General features: G+C 39.9%; 1 protein-coding gene across 1 annotated transcript in view; it reads right to left on the reverse strand.

The window, feature by feature from the left end:
- Positions 1-702: 702 nt before the first annotated feature.
- Positions 703-20,931, reverse strand: part of SKOR2 (SKI family transcriptional corepressor 2) — a 37,527-nt gene continuing 17,298 nt past the window's right edge. The window contains exons 6-8 of the mRNA XM_074355240.1: positions 13,725-13,792; positions 6,550-6,615; positions 703-1,413 (exon numbers count right to left, since the gene is read on the reverse strand). Of these exons, the coding sequence (XP_074211341.1) occupies positions 6,553-6,615; positions 13,725-13,792 (131 nt within the window). The 3' untranslated portion in view covers positions 703-1,413; positions 6,550-6,552. The remainder of the gene's footprint in view (positions 1,414-6,549; positions 6,616-13,724; positions 13,793-20,931) is intronic.

A 20,931-nucleotide genomic window follows, 5' to 3' on the forward strand; every position in this document is an offset into this window, starting at 1 on the left:
GAAAATGACCTCTGCTGTCCCCTGGTGGCTGGTCATGAAGCCAGGGTTATGTCCACCCTGGTAATTTTCTGTCACCCTTGGTGTTATCGGCTTTGAGTACAAAGCTAAGGATGCTCAGGCTTCCATCCCTACCTGTAATTTAAAGCTTACATAAAACAAAATGCTCCACCAACTTGGACTGACCAGCCATGCCCCCTGCCAAGCACAACGGTCAGTTTCAGAAACTGGCATTGGAGAGATACCTCTTATGTCAGGATGGCCCTTGGTAGCTCCAGGGTAGATTATCCACAGTGGACTTCTGCCCAACCCAGCATTACTTTAGAAATCCCATTTTGGCTCTTCTATCTCATCTGAGAGGCAGGATTTTTGGCATAAAATAATCATGGACTTTGATTTGACATCACAGTGAGGAGGAAGGCATATTATCAACTCCCTAACCAGTACTGTTAGAAGACCTAGCAGGAATTTAGGACCTTCCCTTACCCATACAAAGATCCTACCATGATGGGAGGACTCCAGCTGCTGACAATGGCCAAAGGCTAACTTGGACATTAATAATCATTTTTGGAGGAATTCCGTTTTCAAAAATAATTTATTCAAGTATTTTATGCCAAAATAATTCTTAAAAGTAAGTTTCTATTAGTTACTCTCGAGCAAATGTGCATTTAACTACATGAACACAACTATTACTTCATAGTTTTTTTTATTATAGACTTTTTTTTTTATCCACATGAATGTTAAAGAAACTACAACAGAGTTAAATACCATTTTTGATAACATGATTATATTCTTAATTACACTCAATATTAAACTGTAAAATATTTCCAGAGGAATACAATCTTCATTCATACAGCAGGCAAAGGAGCAGAGAGGAAGAGGCCACACGTAAGTCTGTCCAGTTTGCTGTGAAAAGCAGGTTCGTACGGCTGACCCCATTCTAGCCGTCGAAACGTGACCCCCACTCCTAGGACAGGTCTTGTGTTTTCTTTCCACCGAGAATCACTTCTTCAAATGTAAAAGACAGTCTTGGTGAGCTGCTCTTTCCAAGTGTGCGGCACTGAGATGCCCTGGGACCGTCCATGGATTTCCCACCCCGGTTGGCTAACAGCACTCCCACGCTCTGGGTCCAGCTGGCCTTTAAAAACACAAAGACTCAAACTTTGGTTCCACCAAAAGATGCGACAAGCATTGACTGCTCTGGTTGGCCCCCCTCCCCCCACCAATGAACGGCCGCTGCAGTCCATTTTACATGGTTGTCCATGCTGCTTTGAGGTCACTCGTCCTTGGGTTCTCCCAAACCTGATTTTGTATTCGATTCCCAAGCCCTTTCAATTTGCAGTCTCTGTGCGGGTCAGAAGTGCTCAGCGGCAGGCTGTATCTTACAGGAGAACAAGAGTAAGGGGTTCTGGGCACCTGGGATATGACGAAAAAGCACAGAATGACAACCTCAGCATGATATAATCGGATAACTGAAAAGTACTGAAAGTAATATTTAGTATATCCTTAAGACAAGACATTTTTAGTACCATTTGGATAAAAATGTTTAAACAGTGATCACGAAAGCATCTTCCTTTTTACATTTGTTGGCCTGCTGTCTTAGAGTTATGCATCTCTGCTGACACTGAGCCAAACCCGAACTATTAAATCAGAGTGTGATGGTTTGCTATGCCTTCTTTACAGTTCAAGTCATTTGCTGGGTTCTGGAAACTTCGATTTGTTGTTGGGCAAACATTAAGGCAGCCCGCAGTATAAGGGGCAGACAGAATTCCATGCACTGATGCTCGGCTGGCTTTGGCCGGTTGGTCCAAGTTATGTCTTATTTTTCTTGTCCTGGGGTCTTAGGACAGCTCTAGAAGTGTGACTGGAGGTTTTGCAATTCAACATCAATGAAAGCACCAGATTGGTTACTGACTTCATGTTTCTAAGTGATAGCAGAAGATGTGAGTGAGGCCACGACTGCAGGTGACAAATCAGGGAAGGACAGATGAAGTGTGGGCTGCAGGGCCAGGCAGCATGGTCCAGATCCTGTCACTTGCTAGCAGTCAGACCACACGCAACTCACTCATCTCAGCAATTGTTTGCTCAGTGGATGAACTGTGACAGCAGCAGTGTGTCTCTCAATGAGCGGTTATGAAAATTAAACAAGATAACTGGTGTAAAGCACTTAGAAGTGTGGGGGCACCTTGTCATTGCCCTTGGAGCCTCTTGAAAGAAACTGGTCCTCTTTTGTCTGACTGCAGAGGAGAGAAATGGACACACCATCATCCCGTGTTTATCTTTTATCGTTGCAAAAGGAAGACACAAGAGTGTTCAATGAGAATCTCTCCACACCCTTTTCATTGCTATTGTCTCTTAGAAATTCTCCCAGAAGTGAAACAAGAATAACAGGAGTTTACTAAAGAGGTAGATATTGTTAGCATAAAAAAAAAAATCGCAGTTTCAAACTCTCCAGAAGGATGCAAAGTAGCAATTAGTGATGAAGAAAATGCAGACATAAGGCAAAAAGTAGATGGGTTACACCGTTGGGTGTTATAGATGGTTCTGAGCAGACTTTAATAAAAGCACCCCCTTTGGGGAAAGAAGGGAGAATCTGGCAGAAGACTAGCATGAAAGAGTGATGGTTGAAATTTTGGTGGGGAGAGTATAGCTCAAGTGGTAGAGTGCATGCTTCGCACACACGAGGTCCTGAGTTCAATCCCCAGTACCTCCTCTAAAGATAAATAAATAAACCTAATTACCAACCCCGCCCTTAAAAAAAGAAATTTAATTTAAAAATTTGAGCTAGCAAAGCCTTTGATCAGGTTTGACCATCCACATTTATATAGAAGAAAGAGCCTCCAAGAGTAATCTCTTAACATAGGGAGGTAGTGTCAGATTTAGAAGCCAGACTCGCTTAAAACCAGTCCAGTGATTCTAGAAAGACAGAGGACGGGCTTAGAGTCAAATAGACCTGCATGGAATCCAGGCACTGTCACTTCCTAGCTAAGTGACCTCACTGAACCTTGGTGTTCCCATGTATGAAATGGGGAGAATAATAGGACCTACCACACAGAGTTGGATTGTAAGGATCAAAAGAGAGAACATGGCAAAACACTTAACCCAGTATTTGGCATAGTTAATGCTCTATAAGTGATAGTTCTTATTTCCAGCTTGTTCCACAAGTTTCTGTATGACTCTGAATGACTCACATCCCATGATTCACTTTCCACTTATGTAAAATGATCACGTTCACTGTGAAAGACATAGATGCTTCAACCAGTTACAGGCATGACATTTGCAGAATGTTAAAACGCGCTTGGGAAAAAAAGAATGTAAAGTAATAATGAAATTGGTGTTAACATCATGACATTATTATTTGGGGTGCAGATTTTGCACAGATTATACTGGAGTGTCTGTGTAGGAGCTGGGGTACAGAAACAACCAAAGGTAAGGAAGAACATGAAAAATAATCCTGGTGTTTAAAAAAACATTTCCAGACGAAAGGATAATACACACAACATTCTGAAGTCCTTTTCTTAAAAACTTTTTTTTTCAAATCACTTCCTTTGTACTTGTGAGCTCGTGATGAAGCAAATACTCAGAGCAGTACAATTTCTAATCTACTAGGGCTTGTTTTAGCGGGGAGTTTGAAGATAAATAAAATAAACTACGGTTTACACAGCTGGTAGCTAAACAAATAGGATTCATTGCCCCAAAGGGGACTATGCTTAGGTGGAAGAAAGGTTTAAGTAAATCCATGGATAATGGATCTTCAAGGAGTTATCAAGGGAAAGTTAAGAGTATTCAATATAGAGGTCTACATTTTGAGGTTGGGATTGTTAAGAATAACTGTTTGGCTCTTCTCATGGAATTGCAGTTAGGACCCTGGGATGGGTGGACTTTTATTTTGACTCAACGTGAAATTTCTTACGTCCTACTGTAGGCAAAAAAGATGTGTAGAGCAGTGATATGTGGCAGTAATTGCTCAGCTTATTAAGTGGATTGCCTGTGGTTTTGAAAAGCTTCCTCCTCTTAAGAGTCATGTTGGAATCCACTGGGTGGCAAGAACACAGCCCACTACCTTAAGGGTCACTCTTGCGTAAGACATTAATGCATCAGTCCCTAATTTGGAAACCTGTGGTCACTCAGCAAGACGGAATTTGTCTCTCTCCCTTGGTGTAATGATTTTTATTTTGTAATCTCTCTCGGGGTAATTCCTTGCAGGCTTGGCATGTTGAGAATCAAATACTGTCTCTAACAATATGGTTGTGATTCTCTGCTTGGCTGATTTAGCTCAGCATTTAAGTAACCACTAATCTTCTGAAAGCACCAGGGTCTACTTAGAGAAATCCCTATTGTCTGCAAGGATGGAAACAAAATCAGCATGGAGGAAGCATTAGTTACTAAACACAAATCAATCTTTTTTTTTTCCAACCTCGCTGTATACTCTGTCACCATCGAAGGCACGCTTTCTGGGCGGTAAGTCTTCATTTTGCAGGTTCAAGAACAGCTCATGTCTGACAAGCAGAGAAGATGAACTGGGGAAGTGGAAGGAGTGAAAAGAGTTTATTGAAGTTCCTAAGTATAAATCAAACTGCATTCTAATGGATGAATCACAAAAGTGGAGTAAAAGGAACCTGATAACAAGAGAACATTCTATATAACGTCTTTTACTAAAGTTTAAAACTAGGCAAACCCAATCTTTTGGGGGCAGGGGAGTAATTGGGCAAGAGCACAGGTAACTCTCTGGATGTTGGAAACCTTAAGCGAGTTGGCTGAGTTTTGATTTGCAGACTTCATGGCTTGTATGACGATGATTTATAGGCTTGAGTGACTAGGTGTTAAGACTTCAATAAAAAGGTTACCTAAAAAGAAATTCCAATATATACTCTTCGATTTGAAAGAAAACGAGTTTGACATTTTTAAACTTTTATACATAGGAGTTTATCAGCATTAATTTGGGTGATTCTTGTTTGATTACCTTGATATGCTGAGTTAAGATATATTAGAGCCTGAATGTTCTAAAATTATTTATTTCACACTGCTGGCACAAACCTGGTCTACAATAATGAGAAAGAAATCGCCCAAAGTCAACTTCAGACTTAAGAAAAATACTTGAATATACAGAATTCTAATGAAGCCAAGCTCACAGGTCCATCTGTGTATGACTTCACGGAGATGAAAACAGAATGACTTATTATCTGGGCAACTCTGCTGTGAAATATCTGCTCAGAGAAGACAGGAAAGTCCAAGCATAAGGGGCAAGCAGGCACTGCACTGCAAGTCAGGAGCCCTGGAATCTCTTCGTGGCTTTGCAACAGAGACAAAACATCACAGCTCTCTGCACTGTAAGTGGATTGCCTGTGGATTTGAAACAAACAGGATTCCTCAAGTTCCTGTGAATAACATTAAGGGGAAGCGTATGAATGAGAGACTGGTTTGGAAAGAGTTTTGAGCTCCTAATGAAATGTGACATAAATATAATTATTTAAGACAAATCCTGAAGATTATCACGAATAAAGATGATGGCATGAAGGAGGACTGTCGCGTGCACATTGTAGAGGCGGCTTGTGATCCACGGAAGAGAGGAAGGGAACAAAAGGAACCGTGAACCTGCACTGTACAGGATTTTTTTTTTTTTTTTGCCATTAAATTCTCTTGAGTTGAAAATATGTTCCAGAGGGAAGGAGTGGGAAGAATTGTACTGATGGGAATGAATAAAACTGATAAATGTCTGCAATCCTAGTTGGCCATGAGCACTTACAAATGCTCCCTCTGTAACATAAGAGTTTTCCCCTGATTTAGCAGTTCCAATTGCTACGTCATCCTCATGTCTTATTGCAGAAACAGCAATTTTCTAGTTTTTGTATTCCTTCAATTCTAACAATTATATATATCTTCTTCCATATAATCAAAAAGTTGCTTTTGAAATGTTTAGGTATATTCTGAATATAGTCATTGAATTTTTACTGTCTTCTTTTCCTTAGGAGTCCTGAATATTTGTCCTTTAAATTGCTGCCAGGTGTGGGACATTGGCTCTGGCTTCAGCTGTAGCGAAGCGATGATTGGCTTAGGGGAAGAATGAATGATTACTCCTGCAGTAGAAGTTCTCAAAGGTCTACGCTGTCAGCAATTATTTACAGCACCATCTGTCAGTAACTCACTGAAAGTCAGATTTCAGGAAGAAATTTTTGGAAGCAAAGGAGAGAGGAGGAGAGGAGACACAATAAGCATGGCTTCTGACACTCATGGTCCCTTCAGAGGGCCAGGAACCAGGGTGTCAGGAAGAACCAAGAAAGAGCAGAAAACCTCCAAACAGAATGAAGACCATGTCGGCAGACCGAATCGAGGATTTTCTTAGTTACAGGAATTTTCCACAGAATTTATCAGGCACACTTACCCTTTCATTTAGGAAGTCTCAGGCCCAGAATGAAATTTCTCACCATCTTGGCTTAAACACAAGATGCAGCATCCCCAGTCCCTTGGACTATTTCAAGTACATCAGAGAATACAGCTGAGCAATAGCTATTCAGAGAGTTATGGAAAGTCTGTTTCCCTTGGTGAGCTCACCTTTTAGCTTTTGCTGAGATGGGCACCAAGCTTTTCTTTCCTGATCAAGCTTGCTGCATAGGGGATCTGCAAGATAAAAACAAGCAAAACTCTCTGGGTAAGCTAAATTTGGAGACAGATGAGTGATGGAGATCCTTCATCATGCCTAGCAATTTGAATGCCAGTGGATCCGCCTTGAAAAGAGAAGCAGTATGAGGTTCCTGGGGTCCAGCTTCCCTAAGGCCCGTGAGAAAGCGTGTTAAGGACAGACCAGGTAATGACACTAGGGTGTTGCCACTGCTACTCTCTGAGGTTCCTTGGTGACATTTCACTTAAGAAGTTTTTTAAATGTATTTAATAATGTGGTATTCTTATTTTTTTAATTTAGGTATGAAAACTAACTCATGATGGTATCATGTATGTCCAAGGTCACAAAATAAGAATGTGGTGACAAACCAGAGCGATGTCATCTTTCATTCAGATAGAGTGATGAAATATGCCATCATTACAAACCACAAATAAGACTAACTATCTAAACACAAGCTGTTACTCTGGGTAATTCCCCAATAAAATAACTGCACGGAATGGAAAATATGACCCTTGGGAATTCGACCTGGATAAATCTGAAAAGTCCTTTTCAATACTGGGGCTTTGAATGGAAGCCTATCGCATTTGGTATGCTACTTTTCATTGGAAAATTCAAATGGTTGAAACTGGACCACATGTATTATTTAGATTTGCCTCTTCATTAACCCCAGGTACGTTACTTACCTTCATCATTACAAGGTGAACTTCAGGACGCGGAAGATATAAATCCATTTTATATTTAAAGAAATATTCAGCCTTCTAGAACGTAACACGAAATACGGCTGATATTACATACAAGCAGTAAAGGAAATAAAATCATTGTCATTCAGTTAGGCAATATATTGAATACTGCTAGATGCCTTCCTCACACTCGCAGGATATTTATGTTTTCTCTCCTGGTTTAGCAGCCCATAAATATGAAACTTTATTAATGGGGAGGAGCTGCAAATCTACAATGATGCTAGTGACTAAGATTAGCTGTACCTTTTTGCCATAACTGGCCAGTTGAAACAAAAAGTCCTTTTAATGGAAAAAAAGGGAGAAGACAAAAACAACCACCTCACTATTTTGATACACAGTCACAACACGGATATACCTGACAGGGACATACCTGATAAAGGTCATAATAGCAGCACTGAAATTAATGATTCATCGAGGACCATAAAATGTTCAGTGTCCTAATGTCACATTTTAGGATGAGAGCTGAGATCAGCCTGATAATTATGACAAGAACAGTTACACTGGGACCTACTCTAGTTACCTCTTCTTTCCACTCTGGGTTATGCTACACCTGCTATTAACAGAGACATATCTGAATCTTGATTTTCCATTATGGTGTATGCTGCAATGGCAAAACACATGGATCACCTCTCTCTTTAGATGCATGACATAAGAGAGCTTTGAATGGAATTCTATTACCGAGGATAACAAGCAGAAACAACGTAAACCTTGGGGTGTGAGGAATCACCTAGTGAAATGTGGTTGTGCCAGTCTCACGTTTAGAAAGCGTTCCGCAACACCAAAATTAGATGCCACAAAGATTTAGTAAGTGTCTGTTCTGTGCCACGCACTACACGAGATAAGTTAATATCGTCATGAGCCATCTCATCAAAGCCAGTAATCTACTCATTCTAAACCCAAGAAAACTGCTGGAAGGGCACTACTTTTTCTTTTTCTTTCTCTATTTTTCTTTTTCTTTTTTTTAAAGAAATAACAATGTAGCATTTCATTAAGATGGGAAGCTGATAAGGAAAATAAAAAAAGTACTCAGGGAAAAAAACACATTTCCAAATAAGCACATTTGACCCCCCCAAATTTCCAGACTGAAATTTAAATCTGTGTGAAGAATGATTCCCCAATCGAACACTGATTGATGAGTTTATTTCATCAAAACAAAATGAAATAAAAGCTGAACAACAACAAAGAAAAAAAAAAAAGCAAAGGTTGTAAGCTGAGAATCATTAATTCTAAGTCCTAAATCATGAATGATAAATAAAGAGTATATTAGCACACGGCCCAGTGGTTCATGGACGCTATCCTGTTTCACTGATTCTAAGATGTACGTTTTTTCCCTCACATTTTAACATTTCTGAAGTTGGGTGTATTATAACTGATGGTATCTTAGACTAATGGTTGGAAGCTTTTTTTCTTGTGACACATCAAATAATGAGGGCTCCTACAATTGATGGTGCTTCAAATTCTGTATTTCCCAACTTGGGGAGCTCAGGATCTCAGAGGCTCCATGTAAGATAATTATCCCACATGAATGTCCTATAACAGAACTTACAAAAGGTTTCTTTTCATTTTGACCAGCTAGGAAATCACCAAGATTGGCATGGACAAGAAACCCTCAAAGCTGCCGTGTAACTTCTGAATTATCCAGTTGGCTCTAGTCTATCAAAAGTACTGTGATTTTTACCGAAAAAGATAACTGCCTAGTTTGTGCCAAGAGAGTCAGCCTGAGCTCAGACATTAAGGTGGGTCAACGTCTCAAAAGGAGGAAGATGAGGGGAAAAAAGGATATATAACTGAGAAACAAGTGATTGCATCGTCAGCATGCCTGGCAATAGGCCAATAATTGGAAAAGGACCCACTGTGGTTGAAGTCTGTCTCCTGCAAAATCTTAAAGCAGCTTCTATGGAAGTTCAGACTTACATCAAATCCTCTGACTTGCCGGGACCTCTTTTTGTTATATATTTAGTCACAAAACCAAAATCCTCTAGTGGCCCAGCACTTTTCCTAAAAATAAAGTGCTCTATCTATCTTTTAAGAAATATGTAAAACATATTTTAAAAACTCTCTGGGTTCAGATGGTAGAAATCTGGGCAAGTTCCCATCCTAATAAATACTGGAGAACTGCCAAGAAAAGACCATATATCACTGAAGAGCTGTGCCCTTGCCAAAGAGAGAGCACTCCTCCAGCAACGGTGAAGACCTGTCATCGCTCCTTTCCCTGCAAGGAAGCGCAGTGCTCACACCATCAGAAAGCGGTAAGCTGCTTTTTTACAAGTCCACAGTGAATGAAACATTGGTACTAAATCTATTGATTGAACATTATTTTAATTGAGTCTTTTAATGAAGAACTTTGAGACCAGTTCCCCCTGGCTGCATGTGACTGCAGCATTCTAGAAAGACAGCAGAGGGCACTTCAAGACTAGCACATTTTTTTTAGCACGTTTTTCTCAATCTATGCGCCCTTTGGTAACAATCCAGCAAGTTCAAAGGATGTGAATCTGGGTTTAGCCATTTATCATGTGTTTTCTGTTGAGCTTCGTAATGTACTTCAAGAACTATGACCAATGTCTTAAGTAACTATGTCTTCAACTATGACGTGCCTTCAACAAATCTATGTTGAAAATTATATTATATTTCCAGTCCTCAGAAAAACTTTAAAGGGTTATACACTTAATAAAATACTTTCACTCTCTTCTTTAAAAAGTTTTTAAATTGAGATATAATTTACACATAACGTTGTAATGGTTTTTTCACCTTCTTCTTACTCCTTAGGGGTAATGGATTGTGTTTTAAAAATGGAACACATTTCCCCTAGAATCACAATTCACTTGTGAAGGAGCAATCGTTTGCTCTTTATTGTACTAAACACTAACATCTTTGTGAACTTGCTAAATTCTCAGACTTTTGATTTGAGATTCCTAGTGAGAGGCATGTATTTCTTTGCTTGTAATAAATCAATGAAATGGTAATGAAAACATTTTAAGCATTTGAAAACCCAGGGCAAAAGTGGGGGACTTTAACACAAACTGTGTTCAGGACTGCAAAACTCTAATTTTAAGCTATTTGTGAAAAATGTTAGCTTGTGGTCCATGTACAAATGTTAAATAAACTGCATGTACTTTAAACTTTGCATTGGGATAAATGCACATTCATACGACTTTGTAGTCCTCACAACTTTGCACTTAACAAATTGGAGAAGGAAGCAATGGTGTAGAAATTACAGTCAGCAGAGAATCTAAAAATGTAGGAGCCAAAGAAATTCATAAGTTTTCTTTCTATGGCAATGATACCCAAGACACTTTTGATATAATCTTTTGAATAAGAACACTGTGTAACAGCATAGGATAAATGCATTGTGGGTCTATGGGAATTGTTACAAAATATGATGGTTTTAATATATTTGAATTCTTCTTGATTGCAGGATAGAGTGGGTTTTTATTTCATCTGAAGGAAAAAAATGCCTATTCTGTAGGGAAATGACTAGTCTGTAATATACTCTGTAAACTTTAAATATAAAATAATTTAAACATAAAAGAATAAAATAATTTTGAGTGAATCGTTCTGTTCTCAAGGAGGAAAGCATGTAACCATATTTACTGATGAATCAGAACATTCAACTAAAAATATTGAGAAAGTCAGTAATTGTGATACCTGGCAACTTCTTGATAATCTTCAGATATAATTTTCTAAAGACGTTTCTCCCCAGGTACCACAAGCTGAATAAGGGACGGGGTAAGTTTCTGTTCAAGTAACCTTGAGTCTGCTGCCTCAAATCTAAAGCAATGGTATAGTATGGACATAGGCCCTTCCGGCACAAACATGTCTCTGGTCAGCAGGGCTTAAACAGATCCACTATCAGAAGTGCTACTTTGAGGAGCACGCCATTAAAGTGATTACTCATACTGGCATAGCATTTTATGATTTACGTGTGATTTCATGTTTATTACACACTTGTGCCTTATTATATCCCTACCAGGGTACTAGGTTGGACCTTACAACAGGTTCCTTTGGTTTAGGAACTGACATTAATGAACTGTGGGATGAGTCTTGAACTCAAGTTTGCAGACCCTTAAAGCTTATTATCTGTTAGTCACAAGGACAGTGCAGTAATACATAAGCTCCTGGTAATTTACTAGTATGCCTTCCTTTAGTAGTTTTGGTAGTAGTTACTTAGCACAAAAGAACATTTGAGGAAATTAGGACTAAGCCAGGGAAATCTGGAAAAGAATTCAGACGGCTGCTATATGAGAGTATCAGAGTTGGTCGGGGGCATCCACGGGTGGTGATTAATTCAACAATGTCTACTAAGAGCTATTTGATATTAGACACCAGGCTAGGCGTTGAAGGCAGCATGAAGACCTGGGCATCTTATGGTGGGGGACACAAAAGAAGGGGAAGGAGCAGAAGGGACAAATCATGTCTATTTCGCCAATTTTCATGTTAGTAGCACGGGTGTGCCTTTGTGAATTTCAGGAATTAGGTAGAGAGAAGGCTGGGGGAAAAAGTTCTAGCTTCTCTCAGAGACTTTAATTTGCAACCAGGAAAATTTACCATCTAGAGGAAAATGCATTAATAACACTTGTCTAGATAAATGAATAAATACATGATGATAAAATATTTAGTAATACAGTATAATAAAGGTATTTTGTAATACCAATTTATATCTTCCATGTACCAAATATCTCAAAAGACATGAGACATTTTTTCTTTTATTAATACTGCCTGCTTATTACATGGATGTAATATCGTTTTCTCTTCTACTAAAGAAACCAAATAGCAAAGAAATTTCACACATTAAAGTTACATGACTGGCCGTAAGTAACTGGCACTGGAATAGGTTCCTTTCCTAATGCCCATTTTGCTATGCTCGTCACCACCCTGAAATCACACATTTTTGGCTGCATGTGTTGCAATTTTTGTTTTAAGAGTCTGAAAATGATATCCTATGTTAAATAAGTAAGGTCTTAAAGTTTTATATCCTTCTGCCTCTGATTCTATATTCACAGCCTGCCTCTGGATGAATAAAACAATAAATAAATTCACAGCAAGTGATGAGCAGCTCCTATTATTCAGGTATCAAAAGCAAAGAATAGTAGATACTTCTTTTTTTTAAACCTCGGTAGGGGATTAGTCATCAATTGACTAAGAAAATCCTTTTGCTCCCCAGCGGATTTAGGTACGAATAAAACCAAAACAAGAAGAAAGATCCTGTTTAAGAGGCGTCTTATGTTGAGATGATTTTCAGAACCGAGAGTTGTTACAGCATTTGAGAGCCAGGAAAGCCTCAGCAGAGATAGAAGTAGCACTTTTAATAGAGCCCCCAGAAGCGGGGGAAAACATCGTGAAATACAAGGACGCTTTCGAAATGACTCTCAGCAATCTCCATTAACACAAGTATGATTTCTCCCACGCAGAAAGGAAACATTAATAACCATCTTTCTTGAATAATCCTGACAGAAGGCTAGATGCCTGGCTCTCAAGAAAAGAGGGTCGGCACAGATACACATTTAATGGTATGAGGACCACATGGACCTGCCTAGAAATGCCAAGCAACCCAAATTATAATAATCATGCTGTAAATAACACTAAAGATCAGTGTATGTCTTGACCCAGGTAATTACAAATATCTACAAATACTGAGCAGAAATTATTTCCCCATTGTACTCATGAAAATGAGGACGCTTGGGAGACTGCTTTCCAAGCACTAATGAATAATACCAGATGTATCTACGTGGGGACAGAGGGTGAAGAATTCAGAAAAAAAATTTTTGAGAAAAATGAAAACCAAAAAAAAAAAAAAAAAACCCCTCACTCCGTTTCTCATTTTCCTGTTTCCCTGCTTGTGTTTAAATAGAGCTTAGTGTCCACTTTCAGACATGATTAGGATAGAGTGAGTAACATACTTCATTTGGAGATAATTCATTTCTTTTCATCATCCTTCAAGTGAACGTAATTGATTAATTGTGTTTATACTACATTCTATTGACAGCAGAGGGCCTGGCTCAGGTCTGGGTGGTGAAAGGATGGGGAAGACAGGAGACTATGGCCCTTTTCCGAGCTGCTGGTGCAGCCCAGGACCATGTTTGGAAGTTTGCACAGTGGAAGACAATGCAAGTACCTCTGGTTCATCCACGGGGACAATGTACACATCTGTCTATTAACACATGGTAAGTAGTTACATTTAGAGGAAACGTACCCACACATCTGTTTATTCTGTGTCTAAGTAAATCTCTTGGCAATTAGCATCTAAACCAGCTGAGAGGTAAGTGGACCAATGGATTTCAAGGCAAAAACACGAACAGCTTCCTACATACAGGTGGTTTGCAGACAAACCCACCCCTTTGCACTCATTTTTAAGTAGAAATGCATCTTACAATTTGTAACTGTTGCACCATTTCTTCTCGGTAGGCTAGTTCCCGTTTCATCTGATCCTGGAAATTATCTGGTAGGAGTGAGAAAGAGAAAGAAATTCATTAAAGCACAAAAACCACTTTTGGTATATTTAGCAAAAATATTACTGATGGTCCCATAAAAACCGCATCCCTCTTTTTTTTTTTAAGTAAATAATATGGTTGTTTGAAGAGATGTTTTCTTCAAGACTATAATTTAATCAGAATAGAGTAAATTCGGAGAGGCTAAGGTCTAGATTGTACATTTCACAGTAGCTCACAGCCATCTAATGTCATCCCTTGTGAATAACTCTCAGGAATGTCGAGGGCAATCACGTTCACTGGTCTCTGCACACTTGAGCAAGTCACAGCTTCCACTGTCTTTGGAAGTCTAGTGCTAGGGAGGCAGTGAAGCTCAGAGAGAGCTGATCACAGGAAACGTGGACCCTTGTGCATGTAACGCCTTCTGGGAGATTAGACGTAAGTCTGCTAGATATGCCTGCCTGGCTTCACCGCAGCTCATCTCACACCTAGGAGAGTGATAAATGTATTCTGGCCAGACTCTCCCAACCTGCAAACTCTCTCACCCGGCATCAGCCTTATTTTATGTTCCTCCTTGGGTCACAGTGGGTCTACAGACCTTGCCTCCATCTGAGAAGGAATGAACTTGAAGAGATATTGCTGTGCAAAATATCTTTGAAATTCTACGTACTGATCGTTTTTATTGTATTTCCGGAAAGGACTGACTTCCTAAGGTAGATCTTGTGGTTGCATCTTCTCTGTGTGATCTTTCTTTACAAGATGGGCTTGGCTAACTTTGGCTTTTTCTGTTTTAAAGGAGAAGTTAACATGATTTCATATGAACCTGCGGTGGCTGGTCAGGGCAACAGCTCAAAGAAACCAGAAAGAAACTGGTGCGAATCCTGCACATTCCACCTCCATCCTCTTTTCTCTTTGCCATCGTCACCTCCCAAATGTAGACACCTCTTCCCTGAATAGTTTCCCAGCTGACCACCTGGCCTCCAGTGCCTACCCCTCCAAATTCCTTTCATTCTCCTGCTTGGAAGTCTGTGATGGTTTCCATCACTTTCAGGCTAATACGTCCTTTACCACTCATGAGATTCTGGATACTTAGAAACTAAAAATACTGTTCTTTTTTTTTTTTTGACTTCCACTTTTCTATATGATTTGAATTTCTTCCCCAGTCTCAATTATATATTTCTGTTTTGCTTTGTTTTATTCACTTTTTATTGTAAATTAACTTGAAATTTTTTTCCAGTGAAAAAAGAAAGAAGGTGGGTATCTTTTGAAACAAGGTGACCTGAGGATCAAAATAAGCAAAAAAGAGGTCCTGAGAACAGTGAATTTGCTCGTTTTTTCCTGTTTCACTCCTATTTTCTAAGAATGCAGCAACATTTGGCTGCCGGAGATGTTTGGTACGTTGTGTATAAAGTACACACTAGACATTGTAAGTAACATTATAATAGAAGGTCCAGTAATGTAATGAGGTGCACGTGTCCAAAGGTGGCTTTGAGTAGTGTCTGCAATTTAGCCACCGTTAAATACTCATTTTGACCCTGTGTGTCTATTTTTTATTGGGAATAAAGTGAATTCATTATTTATGGGTTGCTTTACAGAAAAGAAAAAGAAAACAAAACCAAACCCAACAAGGCCCATCACTGTGCTGTTGTGACAGTATTTCAATGTATTCTCTTATTCTGTGTGAATTTTTTTTACAGTACACAGATCTTAAGTATCATAGCTAAAAAGCTGATATGGTTTGGATTTCAGATGATAAACACTACCAAACAGTCTTGTATTAAAATGTAAAAACCCTGCATCAAGTGTGTATTTTTAATTAATTAGTTTTAGGAGTTTTTTTTTTTTTTTTTTTTAAAGAGCAGTTTTAGGTTCACAACATCATTTAGAGGAAGGTACAGAGTTTCCCATATACCCTCTGTGCCCCCCTCAGCCTCCCCCCATTTTCAATATCCCTCATCAGAATGGTACATTTGTAACCAAGGATGAACCTACATTGACACCTCATTATCACCTATTACTTGCCTTAGGATTCACGCTTGGTGTTGTACATTCCATGGGTTTGGACAAATACATAGTGACGTACAGCCACCATTACAATGGCATACTGACTATTTTCACTGCCCTAAAATCCTCTGTGCTCTGTTTATTCATTCCTCCCCGCCATCCCACCCCTAGCAATCACTGATCTTTTTACTGTCTCCATAGCTTTGGTTTTTATAATATATATTTTATTTATTTTTGGGGGGAGGTAATTAGGTTTAATTAATTAATTACTTAATTAATGGAGGTACTGGGGATTGAACCAAGGACCTCGTGCATGCTAGGCATTCACTCTATCACTGAGCTATACCCTCCCCCCAGTATATAAAATTTTTAAAAGACCCATTTCCTACCCTCACCTCTAAATTTAATGTGACTATAATAAACACGTGCAAGGTACGATGCAAGGGTTAAGGGAGGAGTCCTCGTTCCCTTGGAGGGTGGGGGGAGGAAAGCCTTGGGCAGAGATGTGATCGGCTGTCTTCCCTACGATGTGGGAGCAGGAGTGGGCAACAGCAAGTGGCTCAACTGACTGCATCAAAAAGGGAGGAAGACACCCCGTGGACCACACCCATCAAACCACACCCCAGCGTTCACACATGCATTGTGCTCCTAGACACTGTGTGTGTGTTTGCCACTGCTGTGGTTTTGCCCTTACAGCAAACATCTCCCTTTTCTTTAAAGTCCAGCGCTAATGTCATCTCTTCTGGGATGTTCTCTCTGATTCTCCTGCCTCCTCCTGCCGAAATCGCCACACTTCTCCCGTACTCCTCCAGCACGCTGTATGTACCTCCATTAATGCAACCATAATCTGTACTATGATTCGTTGTTATACATCTGTCTATCAACTAAACAGTGAGTTCTTGGAGGGCAGGAAGATAAATTTTAGACACTTTTTAAATTTCCAAAGCCCATCACAGTGCTTGGCAACACCACAGGGGTTAGTTAATGAATGAGGAATTAAAAAAGCACTGAAGTGTCCACCAGAAGGCCTGGATTCTGCCAGGGACAGTAATTACCACACTCTAGGGGTTCGGACCTTTATCTGAATAAACAAGGGTGTGGAACGATGTGCTTGCAAAGGTCCTTTCTTGTTCTAGTGCTTCAAGATATAATGACAAGGTAAACAGACTTGGGTAGGCTCTGTACACCTAGTTCTGTCTTTCCTGTGCTGGAAAATGGGAAGTGGGTAATCTTGATTTACAATGATAACAATTAGGAGGGGCTGGCACTCACCTGCCACCTCAGGATGCTCTGGAGGTGGGTCAAAGCCCATGGGCTGGGCACAAGGCAACAGGAACCAGTGCTCCACAAACTGCCCTGGTTCCAGTGCCCTTGGCCAGGCCACCTCTAGGAAGATCAGTATGTTTTCCAGACACCAGCGCACATCCCAAGCAGGTCTCCGTCTGCGAAGGAGAGACCTGCCCTCTGAGCCTCGGCAGCCTTCTCTGTCCTTCTCAGGCTCCGCAGTGCCTCTGATCAGGGTGGCCACTGAGATGGACTGGGAATGAAGGGCTGCCTGAAGCTGGCTGTGGTACCTTCCTGGAATTCTAGGAGAGTCTGATTTTGAAGGAGGAAACAGCTAAAGGCAATTCAGAGTGGAACGATGATAACTAGTCCTTACTTAATTCGTGCTCACTGCTCTATGATGGTACACAATACAATTCTTTAAGTTAAAACCAAAAAAAAAAAAAAAAAAGCCATTAAAGCATTAGAGAAATGGTGAATATTTTTATAAAATTTTTTTAAATGGAGGTACTAGGAATTGAACCCAGGACCTCATGCATGCATGTGCTCTACCACGGAGCTATACCCCAACTCCTCCTTTTTAAAAAATTTTTGCTTCATTTATTTATTTAAAAATTTTTTACTATCTGCTATTTGATCTGCTTTATTGAATCTTTTTTTTTTTTTTAACGGAGGCACTGGGGGTTGAGCTCAGGACCTTGTGCATGCTAAGCACACGCTCTACCACTGACATATAACTTGCCCTATTTTTATAAAATTGGAGTGGGAAAAGGCATCAAAGACAAACACCAAACGGAAAAGATCAGTAAGTCTGACTGGATACAAATTTAAAACTTTAGTATGACAATACACTACAAACAAACTAAACTCTCCAAATACCAAAGCACTACAGTCAATGTTTTAAAAAAAAGGGTTACAAACAAAAGAATATTTGCAACGTGGCAAAGAATTAATATTTTAGTACATAAAGAGTTCACATAAACCATAAGAAAATGAACATGTCCAAAGAAATGTAAGAGAATATAATAGGCATTCACAAAATCTACAATGGACAAAAGACACATGCAAAGTGTTCCGTATCCCTGGCAACGAAAGAAAAGGAAATAATATGAGGTACCACTTTTTCCACCAAACTTAGCAAAGCTCTAAAGAAAAGATGATACGTGGTGTTCCAGGGATGGGAGTATAAATTAGTACAATCTTCCTGGAAAGCAACGTAACTCTATGTATCAGGAGCTTTGAAAAGTTCATACTCTTTAACACAGTAATTCTCTTAGGTGTTTATCCTAAGGAAATGATCACGGATTTGTGTGAAGATTTAGCAACAATGATGTCTAAAACTTGGATGAACTTTAATATCCAACCTAAGAGTATATTTATAGTTTGCTGTGTAGTCATGAAAAGCCGCTCAGTGAAGTGAAAAAAGGGAGGGTAAAAAATGGTGTGTATAATACTTCATTTTGTTGAAAGCATGAGTTAATTGGCATTAAAAAAATTGAAATTCCAAAATGTTAACATTGGTTTTCCTCTAGGTGACAAGATTACAGGTGATTTTAATTTTCTTTCCTTTATATTCCTGTATATTTAAACTTTTCTCCAACAAGCATGCGTATAGCTTCTGTGATAGAAAGATTGTTAATTGGCAAAAGGGAAAAAAAAACCCTACTTTTTTTCCCTCCTATGTTCTAAGGTTAATGAAAGCACAATTTAACTGTAGATGAAAACATCATTAAGCTGATTTCTCTAGTGAGAATCACTTAAAACCCAACTATTTTTGGAAGATGACAGCATAAAGGGAGGTAATAGGGAAAAGCACTGAAGTTCAAGGCAAGGGCTGTGCTCTGCAAACGTGGACAGTTTGAAAAGCGGAAGAGGTTTTGAAACAGCACCAAAAAGTATCCTGCCTACATTCCTGGTACCAGAAGTAAGAGGACCCGGTAGGTCCTAGCCATCAGGCAATAGGCTTTGGGGCTTATTTCATTTCCACAATCTTCATTTTGTTATCACTGCTTTTAAACAACAATAGAAACTTTTGATCCGTACCGTGTTTTAGAACAACTCACATAAATGCTTAATACGTTTAATCCTTTCTGCAAAGCAGTGAGGTAGGTAGCAGTTGTTGAAAAGGAAGTTAGGAAACTTGCCTAAGGTTACTCAGTGGGGGAGTCAGTGCCCAAACCCAGAGTCCCCCACCCCCTTCCGGCTACTAACGTCCACGCTTGCCTGCCCCGCTGCCCTGCTGTTTTAGCTCCTGTCATCCTTCCTGTATTTCCCCATCAGGGTCTTGCAGCTCTGGACGCCTCTGTCCTGGCAAATGGAGAAGTTGCTTATTCTTTTTCCTTCTCCCAGCCTCTGCCTCCAAAGCACGGAGAATTGCTTTCTTCTCCCCCCTCCTTCCCTCCCTCCCCTTGGTTTCCTCTTTCTCCTTCCTCTAATCTTTATCCTCACTCTTCTGTGCCAAGGATCATTCCTGTGGTCCTTATTAACCCCCAGAACCACAACAAGAAGCCCAAGAGAAACTCAGAAGTTGGGACTCATTCTTTTCTAGAACTCAGTTCTAGGACTCTCTTCTCTTCCTGCTTTGTCATCACCATCACCAACGCTGAGGACATTACTGAGCGCTGGTCCTGTGCTGGGGATGCGCGCAGACCTTCCTGGGGAGCCTCTCACTTAGTCCCCTCCTCTTCCTACGGGACAGGAATGATCTGGCCCATGTTACAGTTTCCAAGGTCTTACAACCAAGGAAGTAGCAGAGCCTCAAAATATGTCAGGTCTGGAGTGTTTTGAGCCTGGATTTCTATTTGTCACACGCCATAGCTTAGCCTAGCTCTCCCATGTTCTAAGTGAACCGGATTTAAAGTGTCCTGGCCATGAGTCCACCTCTTGGTAAAAAGCTCTGGCAGGGGTTCCTCTCTGATGTGGCTTTACAAAGTTCCGTCCTCCCCTTTCCATCTGAGAGAAACTAAATCTGTCTGCCAGCCTCACGGCCTCTCACGTTTAGTTAACAAGCACATAATGGGCACTTGCTACTTTCATTGGTGTGAAATTAACTGCCTCTTTGCGGTGTGTCTAAACCACGCATTATTCAAACTTGGGCACCCACCACTTCCTTGGTCAGTGGAGTACACTACAGATAAAAGAGAGGAAAACTTTTCTGTTGTTGGTTCATTGAAGTGTTTCTTATACATGGCCATCACAGAGGAGTCATTTTCATTCACATCAAATGGATGAGTGATGGATCTGAATGGAAACCGGCCGGTTGCACTGTAACATTCTAATATCTTAAAAATCAGAAACATGTATTTGTTGTATCGTAGAGTAATTAGCAAGAAAATGTATAAATTATTATAAATTACTTAATTCCTTACAATGCCTGATCAGCTTTTATTAATGAGATAAATTATGGCTATACTGGCTTTTCAGGGAGTTGGGTGGGCACTTCAGGGTCTCAGTAGGACTGGGACCCACTCTGCTAGATCTGCAAACTCAATTAATAGATTAACGTCAGCTTAGAGGGAACAAATCTCTCAGTGTCTGCCCACTGCCGCAAGGAACTGTGCAGTCTTTCTTAAGATGCCATTTTAGAAATTAGAGAATCCTGGATCCTCTGAAACCACCTGGTTTTTTAGGTTTCAAAGACATTTTTAACATGCTTCTCTTTTTCTGGAAGCTACAAACGTCATAATGACCTTAACACACTATCAAAAGCTAGTGGCCATTCTCCTCTCTTTGATCTTATTTTAAGCCTCAGTGGGCATCCTCCAAATTCAAAACACTGAAGCAATGCGAGCTGCAAATCTCCTTTGTGGGTACTGACAGATCACAAACTTGGCCGACCTATTGCTCCTTGTGGCCAGAACTC

The sequence above is a fragment of the Camelus bactrianus genome, chromosome 30 (assembly GCF_048773025.1).
Source record: "Camelus bactrianus isolate YW-2024 breed Bactrian camel chromosome 30, ASM4877302v1, whole genome shotgun sequence".
Classification (NCBI taxonomy): Eukaryota; Metazoa; Chordata; class Mammalia; order Artiodactyla; family Camelidae; genus Camelus; species Camelus bactrianus.